Source organism: Belonocnema kinseyi, chromosome 2 (assembly GCF_010883055.1).
Source record: "Belonocnema kinseyi isolate 2016_QV_RU_SX_M_011 chromosome 2, B_treatae_v1, whole genome shotgun sequence".
Classification (NCBI taxonomy): Eukaryota; Metazoa; Arthropoda; class Insecta; order Hymenoptera; family Cynipidae; genus Belonocnema; species Belonocnema kinseyi.
Window position 1 is genome coordinate 119,891,401 of NC_046658.1, and position 23,675 is coordinate 119,915,075.

General features: G+C 26.0%; 2 protein-coding genes across 3 annotated transcripts in view; both read left to right on the forward strand.

Annotated features, from left to right (window-relative positions):
• Positions 1–894: 894 nt before the first annotated feature.
• LOC117168082 (nucleoporin NDC1) lies at positions 895–8,999 on the forward strand. Its single transcript, XM_033353450.1, has 2 exons — positions 895–1,601; positions 7,309–8,999. Exons 1-2 carry the CDS (start codon positions 1,124–1,126, stop codon positions 8,571–8,573), a joined length of 1,743 nt encoding a protein of 580 aa, XP_033209341.1. The 5' UTR covers positions 895–1,123; the 3' UTR covers positions 8,574–8,999.
• A 380-nt stretch (positions 9,000–9,379) lies between these two features.
• The window catches only part of LOC117167523, a 19,769-nt gene continuing 5,473 nt past the window's right edge, over positions 9,380–23,675 (forward strand). The window contains exons 1-6 of one of the 2 annotated variants that reach the window (XM_033352526.1): positions 9,380–9,505; positions 9,655–9,772; positions 13,737–14,041; positions 17,023–17,190; positions 17,296–17,394; positions 17,481–17,752. In XM_033352526.1, coding sequence (XP_033208417.1) covers positions 13,771–14,041; positions 17,023–17,190; positions 17,296–17,394; positions 17,481–17,752 — 810 coding nt within the window. In that variant the 5' untranslated portion in view covers positions 9,380–9,505; positions 9,655–9,772; positions 13,737–13,770. The remainder of the gene's footprint in view (positions 9,506–9,654; positions 9,773–13,736; positions 14,042–17,022; positions 17,191–17,295; positions 17,395–17,480; positions 17,753–23,675) is intronic. The other variant, XM_033352525.1, reaches the window with a different exon arrangement.

The following is a 23,675-nucleotide window of genomic DNA, read 5'->3' on the forward strand; positions in this document are numbered from 1 at the left end:
TACTATATAAAAACTGTAAAACATTTCAAAGACTTTCAGAGAATATCCATGAGTTTCACTCAATAATTTAAGAAGATATCCAGGAATTTTGATAAATTTCAAAAAAGTTGAAGCGTTTTAAATGTGCTTAATTTTCCAGAATTCTAAGGAACTGCAAAGTATTTTAAAAGATTTGAGGAATTGTCTTTTGCATATTTGAGAGCTTTTGATTAAAAATTTGTTGTATTTCAAACATTTTCAATTTCAAATTATTTAATTTTAAACGCTTTTATTTAAAAATTATATTACTTAAATTCCTTTTTATTTCATTAGAAATAATAAAGCGAATTAATTTAAAAAGTTTTGATTTGGAAATTGTTCAATTCAAATTGTTTGATATTTAAAAAATTTTTTAACTTTCATTAGGTATTTTCACTTCAACCTTCAGCTAACTTCACTTCGTATTGAACAATTATTATTGTCATTTTACCATTTTATTTAATTGTAATTTAGAAAAATTAAAACTAATTTCGGAATGCTCTTATACAGAAAACTTAGTTTTTACGAAGATATTAACACTATAGGGCAAAAATGGATTAAATCCCAAGAATTTGATCCATTGTTTTTCCCTCAGAACTGAACGCAGTGAATTTAGCTGATGATTAAGTAAAAATCCATAATTCGAAACTATGAATTATTGTTTGAAATTAAAAAAAAATATTTTGTGTATGAAAACTATTGTACAGCAAAATATTAGGATATATTCTGTGTAGAAAATATTTTATGCAGGAGAAATATAATCAGTATCCTTTGCGTACAATATCTTTATGCAGAAACAGCGCTTTAAAAAAAAAAAGAATATTCGCGCTACAATTTAATAAATAAGCGCCATCTATCTTCAATTGTAATATTGATCAAATATGGCGGGCGCGAAGTTATTATGTTTTCTGACATTTCGAAGCAATGCCTGAATTATAATCGTGTTTCAGACATAAAGCCTATGAAATTCCGAATCTCTCCGCAATGTTAAAAGTCTCTTTAATTAAAAAAACTAAAAACTATTTAGTTCTACCAGTTAGTACCTCAAAAAAGTGATCGCGAGTTGTATTGTAAAAAGTGTGGTTAGCCGGTTAACAGCGCGAAAATGGAAAAAGTGTCTGAAATAAATAAATCAGGATGCAAGGAACTTTTGGTGTGGCGAATGTTTATCGCTATCGCGTTAAGCATATTCTTTCAATTTTTCCTCATGAGTGTTGTTATTCTCATGTCAAATTTGAATCCCATTAGTCCGTTTTTATGGGTTCAAAACACGTGGAATGTCGTCTTCAGCTTCCGAATGTGGTGTTATTTTCTGCTCCTGGCGACTGTGACTTTTCTTCAGGGATTTATGTGCAGCAAAGATTATCTCAATCCTCCACGATACTTGTCGAATAGATTTTTTATATTCTGCAGTATGCTGGGACCAAGAAATGTTTTACTTTGCTGTGTCTACGTTGCTGTTGGTGGAATTTTGACTTGGCTGCATTTATCTTTGAAGGGAGGATCTTACAGCTCACTCACAAAAGTTTGCACAACGGCAAAAGGCTCCTGTCTTGTGGAAGAATACTACTTTCTACTCCTAGGTAAAACATTTTTTATTTTATGTTATCTAGTCTAACGGTTTTGTTTGGTTCAAATTTCATCTACTTTGAATTATTAATATAAAATTTAAGAAATTAAACTTTTTATTTTGTTTAAATTGTAATATACAATTGAATGACAATGATTCTTCATTCTTCAAAGTTGATTTATGACACTATATTGAACTATTTTTTTGAAAATTCGTTGTTTTTTGTTGTTCCCAATTTATTTTTTTAACTAAAAATTTAACTATTCTATTTTTGGTTGAAAATTCATCATTTTTAGTCGAAAATTCAAATATCTAATTATGAATTCAGGATTTTGTTGAAAATTCGTATTTTTTGTTGTTGAAATCAACTGCTTTTTATTCAAAATAAAAATATTTTTTGTTGGAAATATCAACTACTACATTTTGCGTTCAGAATTCATCTTTCTTGCAGTGAAAATTTAATTAGTTGAAAGTTAAATTCTGTTGTTAAAAATTATTTTTTATTTTAAATTCATCATTTTAATTGAAAAACCATCCCTATGGTTGAATAATTAGCTGTTTTGTTAAAAATTCCTTTTTTTATTTGACTGAGAATTAATTTTTTTACGGAAATTTCACTATACCAAATAAAACTTGAACTATTTTGTCGAAGATTTGTCTTTTTAGGTAGAAATGAATCTTCTTGGTTAAAAACCCAGCTTTTTTGTTCAAAAATCCAATTATTCTAGTTAAAGATTCAAAATTTTAGGTGAAATTCATCACTTCATATGAAAACGTAACACTTTTTTTGAACATTTAGTTTTTGTTGTTAGAAATTCGTTTTTTTTAATTGAAAATGCAACTACTTTTGCAATTGAATATTCCTTCATTTTTACTTAAAAATTCATCTGTTTTGTTGAACATTAATTTTTTTAATTGAAAATTTAACTATTTAATTTTTAGTTGAGAATTTAGCTTGTTTAGCTGAAAATTCATCTATTTTGTTGAATATTCGTATTGTTTGTTGAAATTAATCCTCTTGATCCATTCATTCCTTTTTCTAAATTCAACTGTTCCAGTTGAAGCTTTATCATTTTAGTTGCAAATTCATCAGTCTGGTTAAAAATTAATTTTTGTCTGAAAATTTAACTGTTCCACTTTTGGTTAAAAATGGATCCTTTTTAGTACAAAATGATCTTTTTGTTGAAAAATTCAAATACTCTAATTAAAGATTCATAATTTTAGTTTGATAATTTATCGCTTTATTTAAAAATGTACTATTTTTTAATAATTAGATTTTTTGTAACTGAAAATGTTATTACTATTCCGATATAATTTTTCATCATTTTAGTTGAAAATTCAATTTTTGGTTTACTTTTTATCTTTTTTAGTTGAAAATTCATGTATTCTGTTGTAAATGTCATTATTTTTGATAGAAATTAATCCTCTTGATTGATTCATTTTTTTAGTTTAAAATTAATTTTTATCGTTTAAAATTCAACTATTCGAGTTGAAGCTTCAATATTTTTAGTTGAAAATTTATCAGCTTGGTTGAAAATTAATTTTTTTTCTGAAAATTCAACTGTTCCCTTTTTGGTTAAAAATGGATATTTTTTAGTTCAAAAATTATTTTTGTTAAAAAATTAAACTATTCTACATAAAGATTCATAATTTTTATTAAAAAATCATCAATTTTTTTGAAAATTTATCAGTTTGGCTAAAAATTCTTATTTCTTTCTGAAAATCTAACTGTTCCATTTTTCGTTGAAAATTGATATTTTAAGTTTTAAAATTAATTTTTTGTTGAAAAACTCAATTATTTTTGCATGAAGATTCATAATTTTAGTTGCAAATTTATCACTTTATTTGAAAAAGTAGTTATTTTTTAAAAATTATTTTTTGTTTGTTAAAAATGAGTATTTTTTAAACTTTTTATTTTTTAAACAAATTGAATATTCCGTTATTTTATTTGTTAACGCGTCTCTGTGTCCGAGCATTACATTTTTTAACTACAAATTTAACTTCAATTTTTGGTTGACAATTTTATCATTGTTCTGTTGTTGAAAATTCGTGTATTTTGTTAAAAATTCGTCTTTTTGTTAGAAAATAGTCCACTTGATTCATTTGGTCATTTTGTTGGTTGAAAATTCATAAGTTTGGCTAAAAAAAAAAATTATTGCAAAACTGAACAATTTCTGTTTTGGTAGAAAATTAATCCTTTTAGTTGAAAATTTAACTGTTTGATTGTAAATTTATCTATATTGTTGAAAATTCAATAATTTTTACTTAAAAATTAAGGAATTAGAAGCGGCTTAAATTGTATATAATATTAATTTTATATAAATATGCACTCAATTTCAAGTATAAGAAGAAAAATACAAATTTGTTTAATTTATTAGTCAAATTCCCGCACTTTATAGACAAATACAAGAAATGATTAATGACGTTTTTAGTATTATTTAATTATTAAATTAATCGAGGGCCCTACTATATCTAGGAATATATTTTAATATAATTTGTCAAAGTTTTCTAAATTAAACATATTAATTGATTGCCCAGAAACATGAAAGAACTCTATTTATAATAAAGTCGCGGAAAACAGTATACATACCGAGTCGATTATTAAAAAAAATGCAAAATATTTAAATGGCTCCGTACTATAAAAATTATACCTGAAGAAAAATTGAAATACCTGGCAAAAACCTGGAATTGTCAAGGAATTTTTTTATCCAGGATTTGTCTAAACACTTTAAAAGATGACAGAAAAAGAAGCCTACCATCAAAGCCGCTTCCTTCTTTTTTCTCTTGTCTTTATTTATTAGTTTTTTGTTCAAAATAATCAAAAATTATTTACAAAAACTAGCCAACAAACACGCGTGTGATGATAGTCATTTATATTGTTACTTATACCCATTTTTTCAATAAAAATTTAGGGTAGAAGTACCTTTTGTGCCCACGTTTGTAGCAATTCATAGAATATTTTCTTATTTCAAGTACTAAGTTGTTTTCCCTTAATAAAGGTTCAATTAGTAAAAACACATATTTTTAATTAAATTTCTATTTGTAAGTTCTAACTCTTAAAATATGACAATATTTCAGAAAATGATTACTATTGATTCATTGGCCACGATCCCTGTGAAAACGATACAAATAAATATTGTTTTATATTAAAATATCGATGCCTTATTGTGCTTTTAAAGCTTTACAAAGTTCTTAAAATGCCTTGAAATTTTCTGAAAACTCACGAAATCTTATACAATTCTCCATCATAAAATCTCTTAAAATATTTTTAAATCTAATTTTTGTGTAAAGCCATCATAATCAATTTAAAAAATCCTCTGAAATGCATTAAAATGTTTAGAAATCCCTTTTAATATTTTGAAACCACTTGAAACCTTTAAATTTTTTTTCAAATATCTGAAAATGTTTAGAAATTACTTAATATCCTTTTTAAAGCGCCGTAAAATCTCTAGATATATTTTGAAATAACGTCGACAATTCTTCAAATCTTTTAAAATACTTTGCAGTTCCTTAAAATTCTTGAAAATTAAGCACATTTAAAACGCTTCAACTTTTTTGAAATTTCTCAAAATTCCTGGAAATCTTCTTAAATTGATTGAAACTCATGGATATTCTCTGAAGGTCTTTGAAATGTTTTACAGTTTTTATATAGTATCTATAAATTATTTGAAAGCGTTTTAAATCTTAAGATCTCTTGACATCTGTTTAAATTGATTGAAATAATTAAAAATCCCTTAAAATATCTCGAAATACTTCGAACAGTCTGTTAACATTTTAAAATGCTCTGCAGTTCCTAAAAAAAATTAATTCATTGAAACTCTTTAAAGCTTTGTTATATGTCCTGAAATATTTTGAAACACATCTAAAACGCTTTAGATATTTTAAACTCTCTGGAAATCTTCTTAAATCGATTGAAATTTATAGATAGTCTCTGAAAGTCTTTGAAATCTTTTTCAATTTTTTACCTAGTACCTAGAAATGATTTGCAATTCCTTGAAATATTTTAAATACTTCCCAAATAATGAAATTTTTCTAAACTTTTTAAAACCCAAAGGTATCATCTGCAATCTTTAGGAACCTTTGAATTCTTATGTGATTTTCACTCAAAAATTAAAGGGATCAATCTCTCGACATTAAATAATTAACGGCAGTGAATAATTTTTCTTATTTAATAAATTAAAATTTAATTCTCTTATCAAAGTTGATAACTTAAGATATGAAATGGAAGAGCAATTAAATATTTCGCAGGCCTCACAGACCGGTCCCTATATCCCCTATTGTACCTTATATTCAGATAATGCCCCTAAAGTATCCTATTTTTAAGATTTGGTCCCTATGGTACCTTATCTGTAGCCCACAATGAAACTTAAAAAAAATACAATAAAATTAAAGCTTTTAAGAGTCAGGCATTTTGAAAAAATAGCAAAAATCAGGGAATTGCTGTAAGTGAGTAAAAAATAATCAGGGGTGACACACAGTGACTTATCTTTCAATATATTTAACATTCAATTCAGCTAGATACCTATTTCTTAATTATTTTGAATTCCTTTGAAATATTTGAAGGTATTTTTGAAGATTCCAAGATTTTTAAATGGATTTTAATTATTTAAAGGGATTTTTCTGATTTTATGTTATTTTTAAAACTTCTAAGGCATTTTCAAGTGCCTTTAATTTGAAGCATTTCATAGAATTTAATAAGATTCCAATGAATTATTAATTAATTTCATTCATTTCAAGGGGTTTCAAAGCGTTTGGAATATTTTAGGATAAAGAATTTTCTAAAATTTCAGAAGAGATTGCCAAATTCTTAGGAATTTCATCAAATTATTTTTAATTTTTCTAAACTCATTTTAAACTTACTCAGCCCAATCAAGTTTTTCATATTTTCGAACTGTTTTGAATGTACTTGATTGTTTTTATAAATTCAGTTGGCTTTTAATGAATTTCATCGAATTCTTCTCGCTTCAGTTAAATTCCTGTAAATCCACTCAAATTTTACTAAAAGAAATGAATTTTTTGCGTTAAAAAAAATGTTCTACTCAATTGAATTTAAAAAATTGTTTTGTAGTCATTAGTCATTTTTATGATTAGAACCTTTTTTGTTCAATTTCCCTTCAATTATTCTAAACTTATTTCAAAGTTACGGGATTCGATTAAGTTTTTTCATATTTTTAAATTCATTTTATGTTTTTTAAACTCACCTTGAGTTTTCATCAATTTAATCAAATTCTTCTACTCTGCCTTAAATTACTCTAAATTCATTCAAATTTTACGGGAATCAATTATATTTTTGTATTTAAAAAAGTTTTCCAATTCATTTGAATTCTTTTGAATTTAACTTGAAATGTTTTAAAGTCTTATGAATTAATCTAAATTTGTTACTATATAAGCGCGACAACAAGTACTATTTGGTCTCTATATTTTATCCCATAGGGACGTGAGGTCATTCAAAAGCTACACTACTTTTTTTTTAGATAAATCCTACCAGCAATTCGGTGTTTTTTGTATATTTTTTCAATTATAATTTGAAGAAAATAGAAATAAAGCAAGTCGAGAGAGAAAAAAAGGAAGGCGATTTGAAGGTAGCCTTCTGTTTATTTCCTGATCATTTATTATGTTTTTTTTTTTTTTTTTTTTTAATTTGAATGGTTATAATTAAGAAAAGCTTTGTCCAAATTTCGTAACAATCTAATACTAAATTCCCAAAAATTTATTTTTAGGCGGATTTTGGACCGGGTTTTACTTCTTCACGAAATCCAACTTAACTGCCGTGAGGTTTTTACAGTTTCCGACAATTCCCCAAACGAAATTCTCACAAGTCAAGAGAGCCATTCACGAGCTGTTGCCCCAAGCGATGACGAATGCCCTCTGGCCAGTTCTCTATTTCACAAACTTCTACTGGCTTCTCGGAGCATACAGTAGAACAGCTTTAACATCCCTCATACCTTTGTCACTTGAGGATCAGCCACTCGATAAAATTTCAAGACTCCTAAATCCCACTCTGCTGTTCGACTTGTGGCTCTATAGTTCGCTCTTCGTTGTAATGGCGAACACCATGCACTTGATGTTCCAAGCCTGTTTAACCGAGTGGATCCCCTTCGAAGTTGAGCGCACCTCTCTCTTCAACAATGATAAACTCAGCGTCACCCTTGCCGAAGTTTTAACCATGGACGAAATACCGATCATTCGACAACTGGGATATCTGGACCTCGTGACTTTGGCACAAAAGGACAAATCGAGAAGATCTGCTCTCTTCACTCTGAGTCAGCCAGGTGGTCATCCTTACAACTGGAATCGTATAATGGAGAATTGCTTATCAGCCATCAAGGAATTCACCTCAGAGTTGAACTCTGTTTGCTCAACAAAGGACGAAATAAAATCGGAAATTGAAACCACAGCTTTGAATCCAAGCGCTCATCTCTTCCAAAAACCGTATCAGTATCACATGCGGAATTTGGTGTCGCCGAAATCGTTAGCACCAGCCGAGGTCTTATATCCGACCGAATCCATTCCCAGTGAGCAATTCCTAATTCGTTACTTGAAAAATCTCAAGCAAACCGTCATCTCCTATCTCTTCTCCAAGCCGTTGATTTGCTTTATTTTTGGCGAGCAATTGGACAGTAAAGCTCGACACGTTTTGTTCAAAGGACAGCCGATTGTTTGGGCTGCTGATGCAATCTCGTCCTTGGCTGTTGCTTCGCTGACCGAGGATGCCTATGGAATTGCGCAAAAAGATTTGCCGGCGATTATTGAAGCACTTTTGAGCGTAAAACAGGCTCTTGATAAACTGCAAAAAATGAATATCCTGATGAGGAAGCCTCTGAGCAATGACAAAGTACTTAGACAGTGTTTAACATCTTTGCGAAGTGCTACCAGACGTAGCCTTTATAGGATCGTTACGACGTTTAAGGATTTCATCGATGATTTGGGACTCGCGGCAGGAACTGTCGATCAGTTGCAACCCTTTTTTGTGTATCGAGAATAGAGGCTGGAGATGAATTTTTAAAGGTGTGTCGTTCTAAAGAATTTTTTCTAAAACTCAGTGTGCAGTACAATCTATTGCAGAAAAGGATAATATTTTTCTACGAGTAATTTGGTATGTTTTTTTCGAACACTGGGATTTGAGCAAAGTGTTTTTATTGAATAGAATTAATTAAAGGAAGAGGAGCATTAAAGGCCATTTTTGTGTTAATTATTTATCATACTGTATTCAGTTCGAAGAATTTGAATGGATAATTTAAAGAGCTGCGAATTCACTGTTTTTTTTTTTGTTTTTTTCTTGTCTATTTATGAGTGTTTTTAGTTTCCTATTGTCAAGGAGTTAAACGAAATGACTGCATCATTTGTAAGAAAATGTGATTGATTGACTTTTCAATAAAATACTGTGATCAGTGCTTCTTGTAATACATCATTTTCAGAGATAATTATTTAATTGTGGTGCTCTCTATGTTTAGTAATATGTTTTTACCCTCTCTTCCTTAAATAAAGCTATTATTTAGGGAAAAATCTTTTAGTTGAAATGATTTTTAATATTTGGTTTTGATCTTATTTGATAACTAATTTAAATTTGGCGCCACTAGGTAGGTAATAAATGGCGCGGAATTTAAATTAATTTATATAAAACAATATTCGAAATTTTGAAATTTTCTATGTATTTCTATGAAAAATAGAATGAGAGTTCTAGGAATAAAAAATGAATATTTGAAAGGCAATGATAATAGAAGTTTGCTGAGATTTAAGAATTTATTTGGCGACACTGGCGCGACGTCAAGCCAAGAGCGGCGAAGTACTGGCAACAGTGTTTTTGCTGTTCATTTCTGGAGTTTGTGGATGACTAAAAAACCTGTATAAATTGATCCAAAGTTTTATTTATGAAGATTTATTACGTTTACTGCAAACCAAATTTTGTGAATACAGGTACCAACAAATTATAATAATGATAATTTTTGTTCAGAATTTTGCTTTGTTAATATTTTAATTCGTCGTTTAAAAAGTTACAAATTGTTGTACTTATTTAACTAATTTTTAAAGTAAAAACGAAAAAATACTTGTTTTGTTGTTCACAGATACCAGGAAATTGAGATAAGTTCCGAGAAGACCGCAAAACCGTGATTATTTTGTGCGGTTGCTTTTGAGGTTATAAGAGGAAAGAAACAGACGCTTTTAAATAGCCTTTAGATTTTAGTGAGTAAACTACTTTGGTCCAAACTTGCATTGAAAATTTTGTTTTCGAATTTGCTTGCACAATAGTTTTGAATCCACAAAAGAAATCCCGTAATAAAAGACTTTTTTGTCTTCAATATTTGGTGAATGGAGTTGAAACTCAACATTTCTCTTCAGAATTACTTACAGAATACAAAAATAAATAATTTTTTAAATTCCTCCCTCCACGATTCTTAGGGTCCCAAAAAACCCTATAAGTTGGCGTTAATTGGAATAAATTGTTTAAACAATTTATTATTGTTTTTAGCAAATTTCCTTTTAGAACAGATTTAGAAAATCGCGGTTATTATTTATAAGAATATTTATTTAGATTAATACTAGAAAGTTTTAGATTGATGTAATAATTCAAGTTAACCAACGTAATTGTTTAAAAAATCTATTATTTCTATTAATAATCTCTTTAAATAATGCTAGAAAGTTGGTTTTTCCTAAGTTTTTAACTTTTTGTCCCATTTAATTAATGCGTGTTAACAAACATAATTCTTTAAACAATGTATTATTGTTTATAACTCTTCTATATCAATGCTAGATGTAGTTGCGGTTAAAAAAATTCCACTTAACTTAGTGAGAAATTTGCCGCTTATTGAACATTTTTAATAAATAAATATTAGCATCATTTTTTTTAACAATCTCTTTTTCGTCAACATATTTTTCTGAAATAAAATAGATATTTCAAATATTCTCTAAATTTTTTTTTATGGATCGTATTAAATGCAAATTTTCGTCTGTGTTGTTACTGAGAACCTTCTGGTTTAATTTAATATTAATATTTTTATTTTTTCCTAACGGAAAAGTTAGAAAAAAAACTGAAAATATCCGAAAAAAAACCGCAAGTATCTAGCATTGTTATAGAAAAAGATAGTTATATAAATTAATTTGTTTAGACAATTATGTTTTTTAAATTACATGAATTATTATCTCAGATAGTTGTAATTTTCAGAGAAAACTCGACTTTTTAGCAATTATCTGAGAGAATAAATACTATTAAAAATAATAAATTGTTTAAACAATTATTTTTGTTAACTTTAATTAATTATTACCTCAATTTAATTCAAAAGTGGAAATTTTTGGAAAAAACTGCAACTTCTATAAGTACTCTTAAGATATTTATAAACAATAATAAATTGTTTAAACAATTATGTTTGTTCATTTGCATTAATTAACATCTCACTAAGAAGAAAGTGGCCTATAAATTAAAAATTTCAGAAAAACGACAACTTTCTAATTTAATTCAAAGAGAATAAATAGCATTAAAAGCAATAATAAATTATGAAAACAATTTTGCTAGTTACCTTCAATTAATTATTACCTTAGTCTAATAAAAATCATGTACAAAAGGTGGACATTTAAAAAAACTGCAACTTTCTAGCAATATTCTAAGAGAATCTTATTATAAATAATAATAATAAATTGTTTAAAAAATTTATTTAAACATCTAATTATCAATAGAAAATAATACTTTATGTATTATAAAACATTTATTTGTATTAAAGAAAACGATAAAAAATTATAATTATTAGCGCTAAAAACTCCCAGAGCCTCTATATATAATTTTTTTTTTAAATCCATTAATTTTTTTGTTGATTTAAAGAAATTTGGGGGCGATATGCATGAAATTAAAAAAGTAAAGTTTGGACCACTATAATAAACACAACATCTATTTTGAAATTTTGTTAATAAATAATAGTTTTACTGAAATATGTTTTAGTTATTCTAATTTTAAATTGAAGTATATATAAATCGTAATCTTCCACAAGGTTTTTTTTTTATTAAGGAGCTATCTAAATTTCGCGCCTAAAATCGCAAGTAGGGTATTAAAAAACGATTTTTATTTTTATTATGATGAAAATCTTTGCGAAAACAAAAATTTGCCAGTTTAAATAATTTTATTGGATGAATTTTGTTTGTCAGGAAAAGTAAGGTCACTTTTTAGAATAAAATTATTTCTTTAGTCACTTTTCTTTTAATAAATGTTAACTCATGGTTTATACACTATTGAATTCAGGTCTATATAAATTTCTGAATTTTAATGAATTCTTTTGAAATGTTTGACAGCATTTTGAAAAATTTTAATAAATTTCAATCGTTGTGAGGGATTTGAAAGTACCTTAAAGATCTTAGACTATGTTTTTAAATTTCTTGGAATTTTCAAGAGCTATGCAAAAGTTCAAGGAATTTCAAAGGATTCGAATAATTTTAGTGCATTTAAAAATATTTTAAGGAATTTGAATAGAATTTAATGTTTTGAAGCCATTACAAATTTGAAGTGATTCCTAAGGATTATTAAAGGTATTAAGTGTATTGAAAAAAATCCAAATTATTTTCAGGAGCTTTATAAAGTTACAAAGGAATTCAAAATATTTCAAAGGATTTGAAATATTATAGGGAATTAAAAAAATTGCTGAGGCATGGTTAAATGTATTTCTAAGGATTTGAACGATTTTAAGGGATTTCAACAAATTTTCATGGGATATTTCAAAAGATTCTAAAGTATTTTCAGTCGATTTAAAAGATTTTAAAGTGATTTCAAAGAATCTTAAAGATTTTAGGGCATTTTTAGAAATTCCAAGAATATTTCTAACGGATTTTACAGAATTTAAAATGATTTCTAAGGAAGGGATTTTTAGGATTTTAGTGTATTTTTACAAATTTAAAGGAATTTTGAAGAGCTTTAAAAGGATTTAAGGAATTTCAAAATATTTTCAAGGCATCTTAAAAAGATTAAAAAAATTAATAGTATTTCTAAGGATTTGAATGATTTTAAGGGATTTCGACAAACTTTCATGGGTTTTTAAAGAATTTACTAGCATTTCGAATGATCTGGAATACGTTTTATAGAATCTTTAAGGTTTTAGGAAACATTTCGAAAGATTCCAAAGTATTTTATCGGGATTTTATTAATTTTAGCTTAGTTGAATTAAAGGATTTCAAATATTTGTAGGTATTACCAAATATTTTAAGCAATTTAAAAAGTTTTAGGATATTTTAAAAGATTCCAAGGAATTAAATTTTTTATGGATTTCAAAGATATGCAAAATTTCTAAACATTTTATAATACTTCTATAAATGTTTAAAGAATGGCACAAGAAGGAAGGAATTTCGTAGGATTTTAAAGATGTGAAGAAAATTTCAAATATTTTCAGGGGATTTCACAGGATTTCAAAAATGCCTTGGGGGATTTGGAAATATTTCATACAGGATTACTTAGATTTTAGGATATTTCAGAAGATTCAACTTAAAAAATTTTTCCAATATTTTCAAATATTAGAAAGGATATTCTTTAATGTTGCAGGTTTTTGACAAGAAATATCAAAGAATTTCAAGGTTTTTTTTTTAATTTTCGAGGATTTTAATCATTTTAACGGATTTTAAAGCCTCCTCAAAACATATTTTAATGAATTTCCCAGGATCTCAAATGAGTTAATAGGTCTTCAAATATTTTAAGGGATATCAAGGAATATAATCAGATTTTACGAGATTTTACAATATTTTAATGGATTTCAAAGATTTCTTTTACAAGAATTTAAGGAATTTCGTAGGATTTCCAAGATTTAAAGATATTTTAAAATGTTTTTTGGAATTCATTTTTAATTTATTCTAATTTCTTCTAACTTCATTCAATTCTTTTCAATTCAGTGGATTTTTTTAGCTTTGTTAAATTCATCTTAAAGCCTTTTAAAGTCACCTTGAATTCTTAGGCATTTCATAAAATTCTTTGGAATTTTCTTACGTTTTCACCTTTTATAGTCAATTTCTGCGGTAAATTTTAAATTGTTTTTATTCCATTTATAAAATACTCTATATTGAAAATATTACAATATTTGAATTTTGGTCCTTAAATATTAATGGCCAGGGATAAGTTAGGGAATTTTTTAAATAAAGTTTTGCGACTAGCTTCAATAATTATTGTTTTTTTCCGAATCAGTTAAAAACCCTGGTACCATTCCTTTGATTAGATAATGGAATTCGACCAGTTTCCAAACCCAACTGTGGATGATTTGATATTGGATGATTCTGTTACACATGTTGTAATTCATTTGCCTGGGCTTGAATTTCGGGAAAGATTCATTCGCCTTGTTCCACGTTCATGGATTGACAAGGCACATGGTAAATGGGTTTGCTTATATCCACAAAAAAAGGATAATGCCCTGGCAGAGGAATGGGTGAAAAACAGTCTGCCTCCTCGTGCAGACTTTAGCTTATATGAGGTCGCAATTTTAATCAGAACAAGTACGTCATTCATTTTATTTTTCAGCAATAATTTTTATTAAAACAGTTAAACTGTCTAATTATTTAGAATAAATTATAAATGATTAAAACGGATCAAAAATTTGAAACTTTCAGTATTTAATTTTTTTTTTAGTTCTAAATTAAAATTCTGAAATTGTTCAGACGGGCTTACAGCCAGGGTGTCTGCCCTAATAGGAAAACCTGAAATTTTTCGGGGGATTTTTATGTGACTGGAAAAACCTGGAAATGCCAGAGAATTTTTTTTCAAAGTCAAGGATTTTTTCGAAATCGTGCTTCATTTTTTTTGCCCTATTAAATTTGAATGAAAATGATTCTCCATTTCTAAAAGTAGCTTTATATTACTGTACTTAAATATTTGGTTTAACATTTTTTTTGTCGGAATTAATTTTTTTCATCGTTTTCATCGTTTTGTTAAAAAAATTCAACAGTTTGCAATTTTTATTCTCTCCGGACTTGATCTATTTAATTCAAATTTTTTAAATTAAAATTAAAATCTTTTTGGGAAATTCTTTTTTTCTTCGGCTGACAATTAATTTTTCAACTGAAAATTTAACTATTCAATTTTCCATTGAGAATTGATCCCTTTTAGTACAAAATACAACTATTTCGTTTAAAACTGATGTATTTTTTTGAAAACTCGTATTTTTGGTAAAAATTTAATGTTCTTGTTTGAAAATTCATATTTTTAGTTTAAAATTGATCTAGACCAGTTAACAATTCGCCATTTTAGTTGAAAATTTATTACTTTTCTTGAAAACTCTTCACTTTGGTTAAACGTTCATCACTTAAGTTGCATTTTTTTGTGGAAAATTCATATTTTTAAATAAAAAATAACTATTCCATTTTTTATTGAAAGCTGATCTTTTGAGTTAAAAAACTATTTGGTTGAGAATTCATGAATTTTGTTGAGAAATCGTATTTTGTTGTAGAAAATTAATGTTTTTAGTTGAAGATTCATGATTTAGTTCAATATTTATGAGTTGAGTTGAAATTTAATTATTTTAACTGAAAATTTAACCATTCCATTTTTCGTTGAAAGTTAATATTTTTTATTTTAAAATTTAACTATTTCCTTGTGAGTTCATATTTTTCTCGAAAAACCGTAATCATTGATAGAAAATGAAACTTCTTGTTTGAAAATTCATATTCTTGGTTAGGAATTCTAGTATTCCAATGAATATTTATAATTTTAGTTGAAAATTCATCATTTTGGTTGACAATAAAAGTACTTGGTTGAAAATTTAATTATTTTCATTAGAATTTTTGTTTGTTTGTTTAAAATTGAACTATTTCAGTTGAAGATTCATAATTTTAATTGAAAATTCATTACTTTGCTTGAAAATTTATCACTTTAGTTGAATTTTTTTTTCATTAATATTTTTAATTCAAAATTGAACTATTTTGTTCAAAATTGATAATTTTCAGATCAAAATTCAGCTTTATAATTTAGAATTCATGTATTTTGTTGAAAAATCGTATTTTTGGTAGAAAGTTAATGTTCTTGTTTGAAAATTCATATTTTAGTTTAAAAATTTATATTTTTGTTTAAAATTCATCTAGACCAGTTAAAGATTCGCCATTTTAGTTGAAAATGTATTACTTTTCTTGAAAATTCTTCATTTTGGTTGAACATTCATCGTTTAGTTGCATTTTTGTGTGGAAAATTCATACTTTGAATTAAAAAGGACTATTCCTTTTTTTATTGAAAACTGATATTTTGAGTTCAAAAAATATTTTTTTGAAAATTGATTGTTTTTAGTTGAAAATTCAACTATTTGGTTAGAAATCGTCTTTTTTTAGAAAATTAATCTTTTTGGTAAAAGATTCATCATTTTATTTAAAAATTCATGAGTTTAGTTGAAAATTAATTATTTTAATTGAAAATTTAACTGTTCCATTTTTGGTTGAAAACTAATATTTTTTAATTTAAAATTTAACTAATTCGTTTCAAGTTCATTTTTTTGGTCGAAAACCCGCTATCTTTGATAGAAAATAAAACTTCTTGTTTTGAAATTCATATTCTTGATTAGAAATTCAAGTATTCCAATTAAATATTCATAAATTTAGTTGAAAATTCATCTTTTCGGTTGACAATAAAACCGCATGGTTGAAAATTAAACTCTTTTATTAAAATTTATTTTTTTGTTTAAAATTAAACTATTTCAGTTGAAGATTCATCATTTTAGTTGAAAATTCATCACTTTGGTTAAAAATTCATTTGAAAATTCATCATTTTAGTTGATTTTTTGTCATTGATATTTTTAAGAAAATATTTAACTATTTTGTTGAAAATTGATCATTTTCAGGTCAAACTTTAAATATATATATATAATTAAGAATTCATGTATTTTGTTAAGAAATCATATTTTTTATAGAAAATTAATCTTTTTAGTTGAAGATTCATCATTTTCATTAAAAATTCATCAGTTTAGTTGAACACTAATTATTTCAACTTAAAATTTAAACATTAAATTTTTGGTTGAATATTTATATTTTTTGTTGAAAATAAAATTACTTGTTTGATAGTTTAAATCTTTAATTCAAAATTAATTTTTTTTTGTTTAAAATTCATGTAGTTCATTTGAAGATTCGGCATTTAAGTTGAAAATACACTACTTTGGTTAAAAATGCAGTACTTTTGTTAAAGATTCATTACTTTAGTTGTCATTTTTTTCAAACAAATTTTTTTCATTAAAAATGTAACTATTCCATTTTTGGTTGGAAACTGATATTTTTTTGTTCAAAATTTAACATTTTTGTTTAACGACTGTTTAAAAAAAATGCGAAATATTTAAACGGCTCTGCACTATGAAAAAGTATACCTGAAAAAAACCTGGAATTGTCCGGGAATTTTTTTCCAGGATTTGAGTAGACACCCTGATAATACTCAAAAATTAAACTTTTTCTCGCATGTAAAATTGAATTCAAGAAGTTGAAATTTTATTTTTTGCATGCTTTAGCAAGTTTTGAAGAAGGTGAGAGGGTATTAAGTGAATTAGTCAATATCGATAATGATGAAAATTCGTGTAACTGTTTTGGAAATGAAAGCACTCAAGGAAGAAAAAGGCCTCGAAATTCTGAAGATTTTCAGATAAAAGTAGAGGAAGAAGAAGAATTATACACTGAAGGTATTAGAACATCATTTGAATTAAATTTCTAAATATTAAAAATTTTATCGCAAAATCAATTAATCTATCAATTTTTTTAAATTAACATTTTTTTTAAATCTATAGACAATACAGTGTATACCGTTCACAGTCCATTGAGGGTTACACCCGATTTTACGCAGAGTATAAAACAGGAAGATGGTGTAGAAAAATCGGAAAAGAATAGTAATCACAAATTTATAAAAGTTTGTCATTCATTTAATATAGCTATATAGCAGAAAATATTTATGCTTGTTTTTTTTTTCTTAAAGAACCTATCGAAGAATATTTGGAAGAAAGGTTGAGAGTCGTTGAGAATCGTATAATGAATAAGATTGAGTCAATGCATAGAAACATAATACACCATTTGAATAAAAAAGTGGATGAAATTTTGAATGTAGTGACTTCTAATAATGAGGCTGCTATCATAGAAACTCCAGATACGATTAATGCGATCGATTTTTATTTACCTGTAGAGAATATGAAGCAGTTTACTGAACTTTCTCAAACTATCAGGGATGATATTGAAAAGGAGAAAATTATGGTAAGGAAAATTGAAATACAGACCTTATTATACTCTATTTATATACAATTATGGTACCTAACATCTCCTATTCTTAAAATTTGATACGGGAATCCTCACTACAGTTGATAATGCAATCTACAGTGAATAATTATTAATTAAGAGTACAAATAAAAGAAAAATAATTGCATTTAGATTTATTATATTAAAAAATACAGTGTCTTAACTATTAACTAAATGAAATTTTGACTTTGCAAGCATTATTATTTTTAATTAATAATTATCGACTGTAGGGGGGTTGCATCTACCTGTAAAATTTCGACTTTCGATTTATGTTGGTCGAGCTTCCCTAACTTGTTATTTACTTGTTGTAAATTTCACTTTTTAAGGAATGTTCAAGGAAGAATTTCTACCCAAAAAACTTTTAATTTTAACCCATTCTCCCCAAACCACTTGTACTGTATCCGGAAAATGCCCAACAAAATGTTAATATAGTAGTTTCATATCAAATTCATGCTATTGGGAATGGTGGTCCCACCTGGGGCCCAAAACTGGAACTAGAAAGAGTAGGTACAATTTTAAAGTTGTTCAATAATTTTTGCATAAAAGTGTGTTTACGACGATTTAGGCTGGCCGTTTTAATCCAAGAAAAAAATTGTCGGTAATTTCCCGGTTCGCAAACATTTTTCACGGTCAATGAAATTCAAAAAATTGAAATCTAAAGCTAACCATTTTTCCATTTGAATTAATAAAAACTGAGCTGCAAATAAAAACGCTCAAAATGGAACTCTTGAATTTCAATCTTTAAAAATAATTTCCACATATAAAATGGAAGCTACGAACACTTTTAAACGGAACAATTTTTAATTAAATGCAGTTAAACTGCAAAATAAATGTTTTAAATTTTATAAATTGTAGAGTTCAAAGATTCAGTTCTAAAAATATAATTCCACTTTATCATTTTCAATGCTCTAAAATCTAAATTGAAGAATCAATCAATGAATTAAAAATGTTACAAAATTATATCATTTAAAGCAATTTTAAGCCAGAAACATAAAAAATTGAACAATCACATTTTTTTATAAACTGAACACTTCTTAAATTAAAAGTTAAATTATTTATATTTTCAATGGTTAAAAAACCTTGAAATGCTTCCAAATTTTATTTGAAAAACTTGAAAGGTCTGCATGTTGTTTAGCGTTTTCTTCGTCAATTTTTTTAATTATTTCAAAACTTCTAAACATCCTTTAAAATGAATCTTTTTTTCAATTTTTTTTTAATTCTGCCAAATTAAACAAATTTCCTTAAAATCTTCCACGTTCATTTTTGATAATTTTGTAAATCTTTGTAAATCTTTTTGATTAATCACTCAAAATTATCTCTTCAAAATCATTTGTAATTTTCATAGGATTTTTGTTTAAATTTTCTGAAGCCATTCCAAGTTCTTAAAAATCTTTTAAATTTTTTGTTTGAAATCTACCAAAATCTCCTTGCATTTTTTAAAGAATAATATGTCATTGTTATTTATACATTGAGGTTCAAAAATTTGATTTACAAATTAAAATGTTTTAAATATAACAATTAAAATCTAACGTATAAAATTTAGTTTTTAATATTTAACTACAGTTACTGATTTTAAATAAACAGTCATATATTTCTAAATATTAAGTCATTATCATTTTTCTTAATTAAAAAAATTCAAATTAAATGGTTTAAAAATGAAATATTTTAGACTGAAATAATATTTGGAATTTAATAAAAGTCTTTGTTTATGAATATATTATTTTCAAGTTATTTTAAAACTAAAAATAGTTTATAAAGTTTCAATCGGTTGTTTACATTTGTTTATCTAATTAGACTTCCAATTGAAATAGTTTACATAATTTTTCACGTTAAAAATAGGAATTTTTAAAATTGCTGATTTCGAATCATCTTGTAAAATTAATTATTATTCACTTTAAACATTTTAAAGAAAAGTTTGATTTTAAAAATCATTATTAATTTATAGTTACAGTTGATCAGCTGAAAATGTATTTTTAAAAAGGATGGAAATCACAGTTGGACAGATATTTCTGTAAAAAAATATGTTTCATCACCTTATAACATGTAAATTTCATCTAACATCCTTTGTGTCTAATAAAGATTTACTTTTAGTATCCAAAAAATACTTTACACTCCACAACAAAAATCGTTAAAACACTTTTATGCAAAAGTTAATGTAAAACTTTAAAATCGTACCCATTCTTTCTAGTTCTGATTTTTGTCACCAGATGGCGTAGCGCAGTTTAACCATCCCCAATAGGCAGTATGTTTTAAATCTTTAAACGTGAATTATTTCAATTCGATATGAGACAAGCTTCAAAGTATTTTATGGCATATTTTTAATTGTTTACATAATTTGTTTACCCTATAAATCTTGAAAATTGATTGCATTCTCGAATCAACAACGCTGTTAATGAATGCTAAGAGTGATATTTGTGTATGAAAGACAATTAACGATTATTTAAACGATTTCAGAAACTAATTAAAATAATAACTTTTAGCGAATAATGAAAAAAATTCTTAAAATAAATGAAAATGACTGAAACAATTTCCAATTATCCTAAAAAAATATTACTTTTAAAATTCGTTAGTTGTGTAATTAACTACAGAAAAAAACTTTGTACTATCACAGGGTAAAAATTGTTAGAACAAATAAAAATTTATTGAATAATTACCAAACATATTAAAAAAGAAATATTATAATTGAAGTTCATCAACTGTATCATTCACCACGAAAAATAATAACTTTGCATGACTTACAGACAATAGGCTTAATAATTATACTATATTATAATATAAATAGTCAATAATTTTTTATTTTATTACATTTTTAAACAAATTACTTTGAAACGTCGTAAAAAAGACTATTTGGCTACAGAAACAACTTTATCATTTAAAAACTTAAGACGTATTCGTCGTTAACGAAATGCTTTTATACTTTATTGTTAAACATTCAAATGTTCATATAAATTATTTTAATAGCTTTAAAGTCACTTTCCTTAAAATATTATTTTCTGCAGTTTTGTATTTAAAATTTAAAAGAAATGTGTTATGGTATCTGAATCAACAGTTGGTTCTCTGTCAAAGTTTAGAAGTATTTCTTTGGAATCTGTAGTATTAAGGTTCTTTTTTATTTTGAATTGGCCACCATTCTTCTGTCTCAATATTTTGGATTGTTAAAATCATGAAGTAATTTCTGAAGCCAAACAGTTTGTTTTATTGAAGTTTTAAAGTATTGCGTTGATAACTGTCAGAATAAAGTATTTTTTAGTTAGCCCTCCTTTTGTATTTTTTCCAAATTTTGCTTTCAATTTTTACACATCTTTTTGGCCCACTTTTTTAACTTTATAAGAAAGAGCATTTTCGGGCCTAATTAGATGGCCGCTATTTGGCGATTTTTCAGGATTTTTAGTTTTTGGCTATGAAGGTATTTTAAACATCCCATACAAATTTTTCTAATTGTACAATTTTAATTTTAAGAAATTTAAAAAGTATAAAATTTATAAAGTAGATATAGCATATAATAAAATATATTATAATGGATAAAATAAGTATAGTATCAGGGTGTCTTTTCACATCCTGGAAAAAAATTCCCTGACAATTCCAGGATTTTTTCAGTTATTTTTGGCGAGAATTTTTTTTTCAGTCCTTTCTAATATGTAAATGTCTAAAAATAGATGTTTAAAATACAATAACTATTTTTTTAATTCGTGAAAGTAACTTTAATAAAGGAGAAGTAATTTCTTAATTTAATAATAAGATAAGAATATGCTTAATTTATCAAACTTTGACAACTCATGTCACAAGATATTCTCAAATATCACTTCACCATGGAATAATTTAAAATATAAATATTAAGTACAGAATTAATTATTTCTTGAATTTGTTCCTAAAGTTCATGAATTTGTATAATAAAAAAAGTTATATTATCTTTATATGTCTAAAATTCAGTACCTAGGGAAATATTTTCTTTTAAGCAAAATTAAGTGAATTAAAATTATAAATCTTCAAATTGACTAGTTACATTTTAAACCGAAAAGATCAATTTTCAACCAAAAAGATTAATCTTCTGCAAAAAGACGATTTTTGCACGCAATACATGAGTATTCAATAAAAAAAGATCAATTTTGAACCAAAAATGGAATAGTTAAATTTTCAGTTACAAAGATTAATTTCCTATCAAAAATAAAAACAAATTATTATAAAATAGTTGAATATAAAAAAAAATCATTTTCAACAAAATAGTTCAATTTTCAAACAAAAAGATGAATTTTCTAAAAAAAAAACAGAATTCTCAACAAAATTAATGAATTGTCAACTAAAAAAGATACATTTTTAACGACAAATTGAATAGTTAATTTTTCAGTAAAAAAAAAATAATTAATTTTCAAATAAAATGATACATTTTTAACCAAAGAGATCAGTTCTCAACCACAAATGTAATGTTTGATAATTCAACCAAGAAAGATTTAAATTTGAATCAAAAACAGTTAAATTCAAACAAAAATATGAATTTTCAAGAAAATAATTTAATCCTCAACCAAAATATTAAATCTCAACCAAACTGTTGCATTTTTAAACAAAAAACATTGGCTTTATAACGAAATAGTTGCATTTTCAAACCGTCAAGATGAATTTTAATCGAAGAAGATTAAGTTTTTACCAAAAAATACGATTTTAAAACTAAAAAAGATCAATGTGCAAAAAAAAAGATGTATGAACTAAGCAGTTTACATTTCAAATGGAGTAGTTGAATTTTTAGAGTAAAAGTTCATTTTCAACCAACAGAAAATATTATTTTAAACCAAAAAAATTAATTTTTTCAACAGAGTTTAACTTTAAACCAAACAAAGACGAATTTTCAACAAAAAATGTAATGGTTGATATTTCAAACAAAAACTATGAAAAAATAAATAAAAAAACATTTGAATTCATAAGAAATATGAATTTTCGACAAACCAGTTTCATCTTTAGCCAAAACAGATTAACCTTTCACAAAATAGTTATATTTTAAACCAAAGAGTTAAATTTTTAACTAAGATGATGATTCTTCAATCAAAAAAAGTTAATTTGGAACAAATTAGATTAAGCTTTAACCACCCAGTGGGCACAGATTTTGGCGACGTCATTACGACATCGTTATGACATCTTTACGACTACTTTACGACATCCTATGTGTATGTCCTTAAGGTGTCTTTGATGTCGTAAATACGTCTAATGATCTGGCGATGTCTTTACGATTTCAGAAAGACACCGTAACGACATAAACATATGATGTCGTAAAGATGTCGTAAAGACGTCGCCAAATTTTGTGCCCACTGGGCAAATAGTTGAATTTTCTATTAACAAGGTGAATTCTGAACCCAAAACTTAATTTTTAAAATTGAAATTAAAAAAAGACTTTAATTTATTAAATAAAAAAGGATTGAAGAAGAAAACACGCATTTTATACAAGAGTTTTCAAGTAAAGTAGATTTTGCAGTCAAAGGAGATATAATAATTTAACCAAACCAATTCTCTACCATAAAAGACAAATTTTTAACAAAATATGTGAATTTTCAACCACATAGCTGAATGTTCGACTAAAAAAGGTATCGAGTAATATAAAGCTATTTTTAAAAAATAAAAAAAAACGTTCTATTTAATTTTATATTACAGTTTAAAATAACTTAAGCACACTCTCGACAGATTCCCTGACAATCCCAAGTTTTTCTAGGTATATAAAAATTCCCTGGTAATTTCAGGTTTGCCAGGTGAGTGGACATACTGAGTATACGAAAATCGAGTAAAGCTGAAAGAGTTCAAGATACGAGGGTAGTTCAATAAGTCCTTAGAATGAAGTATAAAAACAATTTTTTTTGGGTAAATTTTTTTTTATTTTTCAACATAATCTCCTTGGAGC

Bases quoted from the DNA above. Each gene is read 5' to 3' on its own strand.
- LOC117168082 (XM_033353450.1), top strand. From the start codon at position 1,124: ATGGAAAAAGTGTCTGAAATAAATAAATCAGGATGCAAGGAACTTTTG. The intron at 1,602-7,308 runs GTAAAACATTTT...ATTTATTTTTAG, and splicing joins ATACTACTTTCTACTCCTAG to GCGGATTTTGGACCGGGTTT.